The sequence below is a fragment of the Solanum tuberosum genome, unplaced genomic scaffold (assembly GCF_000226075.1).
Source record: "Solanum tuberosum cultivar DM 1-3 516 R44 unplaced genomic scaffold, SolTub_3.0 scf00446, whole genome shotgun sequence".
NCBI lineage: Eukaryota > Viridiplantae > Streptophyta > Magnoliopsida > Solanales > Solanaceae > Solanum > Solanum tuberosum.
Window position 1 is genome coordinate 196,077 of NW_006239368.1, and position 3,654 is coordinate 199,730.

General features: G+C 35.3%; 1 protein-coding gene across 1 annotated transcript; it reads left to right on the forward strand.

The window, feature by feature from the left end:
- The first annotated feature begins 214 nt into the window (after nucleotides 1–214).
- LOC102596403 (kelch-like protein 5) lies at nucleotides 215–3,430 on the forward strand. The gene is made up of 6 exons (XM_015303506.1): nucleotides 215–666; nucleotides 753–952; nucleotides 2,245–2,321; nucleotides 2,598–2,699; nucleotides 2,873–3,059; nucleotides 3,152–3,430. Exons 1-6 carry the CDS (start codon nucleotides 309–311, stop codon nucleotides 3,248–3,250), a joined length of 1,023 nt encoding a protein of 340 aa, XP_015158992.1. The 5' UTR covers nucleotides 215–308; the 3' UTR covers nucleotides 3,251–3,430.
- Nucleotides 3,431–3,654: the final 224 nt, after the last annotated feature.

A 3,654-nucleotide genomic window follows, 5' to 3' on the forward strand; every position in this document is an offset into this window, starting at 1 on the left:
TATTGTTGTTTGGGGGGAATCAGAAAATGTCCCTTGAGAAGTTTTACAAATCCAATTGCACAACCTTTTGAAAATGACCAAAAGGGAAACACCTTAGGTTCTTGATTATAAGGCTTTATCAAATTGAAAAATAGATGTATGTATCAGTGATAATTGATGATTGTATTCTTACGCCGATTTCAAGGGTTTCAATAATCATCCAATTTGATGCTTCATATTGTGTCTGTTCTCTTTCTAAATGATTTACTGATTTTTGTATTCTCCATACCTACCTGAATACATGATGTGTCTGCAGAAGTGAAAATCTGATGTTTTCCCCCTTTGTTATTTCCTTGTCTACACATGGAATTCAGGCTAATTTACAAGAAGAAATCAAACTGCTAAAAGCTAGATGTTTGATGTTGGAGTCCACAAATCCCTCTCGTACACATGATAGTGAAAATGTGGTAGAGTCAGACGAAATAGTCTGTGATGAGTCAATCATCCTAGCTGGAGGATTTGATGGTAATAACTGGCTATCGGCCTTGGACTTGTACTCACCATTGACTGATAATTTAAAGCCACTTAGGCCAATGAGTTCATTTCGGTCGTATTTTGCAATTGCAAATCTGAGTAGAGAAGTCTATGTATTTGGTGGAAAATTTGGGAAGTTCTGGGACAAAACAGGTAATGCCAGTAGTCCCTCCCTTCACATACCCTCCTCCCCCTTTCTCTTAAGTTGCTGAAACTGATGCCACTCTATTCTTGTGAAGTTGAATCATATAACCCAGCCAATGATATGTGGACTGTGCATTCTAATTTGAAAAAGAGAAACAGTAACTTATCTGGAGCTACTCTGAAGGACAAGATATTTGCAATGGGTGGTGGAAATGGGACTGAATACTTTGCAGAAGTTGAAATGTATGATCCTCAAGTAGGTCAATGGATTCCTTCACGATCCATGTGGCAGAAGGTTAATTCTCTTCCTTGCTTACATTTCGATAGTGATATTTTGAAGAAGGCTCAGGGCCGTCTCAACCATAAGGCCACTAAAGCAATCGCTTGAGGCCCCAATTTTTTTGGGGCCCCCATTTGAGGCCCCAATTTTTTGGGGCCCCCATTTTCTCCCAAAGATATATATATATATTGTTAAAAAAAAATTCATGTATTGATAAATCTGAAAATAATTTTTTGTATAGAAAATATAATTGAGAAACTGAATATTGTTTATGATTGTAGTATCTTTTCTAGATTATTATGTGGCTAGTTAATTGTAGTATCTTTTCTAGTTTCGCATGTAGCTATCTATTTTGTTGTCTAGTTCATTTATATTTTGACGATTATCATGAATCAAAAGTATTGTGTTCTTATACTTACTTTTCTTTATTCTCCTCTCACTATTTTTTTATTCTTTCATTATTGAATATTCTTAAGTCTCTCAAATGTTCAATCATTCTACATTATGTAATATCTATTGTTATGTGTTTATTAAAAGATCAAATTTATTTTTGGTGTCTTATTCAAATTTCAAGCACTAAAACTAATCAACACTATTTTAATATTATTTATTAACTTATCAAATTCATCGCTACACTATTTTAATATCATCATATTTTTAAAATTTGAGTCATGTTTTATTATTCCAACTTTATATTAATATAATTGTCATTGAAAATTTACATTATTTGCATTCTTACTTCATAATGTCTACATATATCTTGCCTCTCCAAACTTTATTTGTAGAATTACACTGAGTATGTTATAATTATTCAATTTATATTTGTCAACTAAAAAAAATAGGACCTCTTTATAATGTTTGGCTTTAGGCCCCCAAACTTGTTGAGACGGCCCTGAGAAGGCTCATCTGCATTACCCTTGGATGTTGTTCTCATCCTCTTAATTTCGGTAGTAAGTTTTTATGGGGTCGTTTATCTTCATGTTTTCCATGGATTTTCTGTTGTCTCTTCTTTCAGTTCAATCCCTTAGTAGCATTCAGGTAGTATGAAGAAATACACAAGGGAGAAGACCTTAAAGCGTAGAGGGAAATAATTAGTTAGAATTGCAAAATGAAATGATGTATTGTTTAGCCATATTTTACTACAGTGGCTGAGTGAATTCATCTCATTACTAGCAAACAAAGACAATATTTGTCTCTTTCTTGTCCTTGCCTACAGTCCAGTCTTCAATTTAGTTCTATTCTTTAGACTTACTTGTTCAAAGTGCAAATATAATCTCCTCTGACATGATTGTCTACCATTCATGCAGCGACTTTCTCTTGCAGCAACAGAACTCAATGGTGCATTATATGCTGTTGGTGGATTTGATGGAGACAAATATTTGGCGTAAGTTATTTCTGAATTTCTGTTTTCTTATTTCTTTATAATGTGTGCCCCAAAAAAGCTTGACATTTGGGCTTCATTACCTGAGAAATGAGAGTTGCTTGTAGTTTTCCAAACCGCAGTCCTTTTTAGTGCTAAAGTTGTTCTGATAGAAATCTGCAACTTCTTTTATTTCATTGAATCGGAAGATTATCTTCACATGTGAAAGTAGTTGAGTCTTGTTTTTCAGTTTTCTGCTGTGTTCTCCTGTAGCATCTTTCTTATTAGCTATCACCTCAGGACTGCTGAAAGGTTTGACCCCAGAGAACATGCTTGGACAAAAATTGAGAGTATGAGCACAAAAAGAGCATATCATGCGTTGGTTCCTTTGGGGGGGAAGTTGTATGTTGACCTCTTCTCTCTTCTTTGCATTCTATATCTTTGGTCCCATGTTTTATCTTCGAGAGTACGAGATGTGTATTGTCTAAAGAATCACTAGGGGGGAGGGGGATGGTCCATGACCTGTCCCATTTTTCTTCTTGTTATTCACTTTTAGTTTCATGGTTGCTCTTTAGATATGCACTTGGTGGCTCTGATGGGTCTCAAATGATGCCAAGCGTTGAGATATATGATCCCCGTCGGGGAACATGGATGATTGGGGAACCAATGAACTACTCAAGGGGTTATGTAACTGCTTCTGCTCTAAAGGAGTCCATTTATGTCATTGGAGGGGCTCAATCTGATAATGAAGTACTAGACACGGTACATAATATTATTTATTTCATTGTCTTGCTATGCATAGCTTCCATTACATATGTGGTTCCATTAATCAATACTCCTCTTTGTGATTGCAGATTGAACGTTACAAGGAAGGCACAGGTTGGGAAATAACCAACTTGAGCGGAGTCGGGAAAAGGTGCTTGTCCTCTGCTATAGTTTTGGAGGAAGATTGAAATCTGCATTCTTAAGTACTCAAGCTCTCTATTCTTATGGGCATCCTTTGTTCAATATCTGTTGTTTTTCCATAATGAATAGACTTAATGCTTGAAAGCATCTTAAACATTCCGTGACTTTTTCCTCCGTATAAGAAAACAGAAAATGGTCAAGCTTTTTATAACCAATGTATGGTTATAGCTTTGTAGTAGTAGTATGGCTGTATTTCAGACAGTTCTCTGCAGCTTCTTTCTGAGGCAAAACTTGTTCACAATACTTTATTGTTTTTTCATCATTAAACTTGCTGCCTATCATAAAATCAGGGTAAAGCATCGAGCTTTAGGAGGATTTTGGTGATCAAATACGTAGTCATTTCTATTATCTTTATAATTGTTATCTCCTGTATTCAGATTAGCAAACCAGA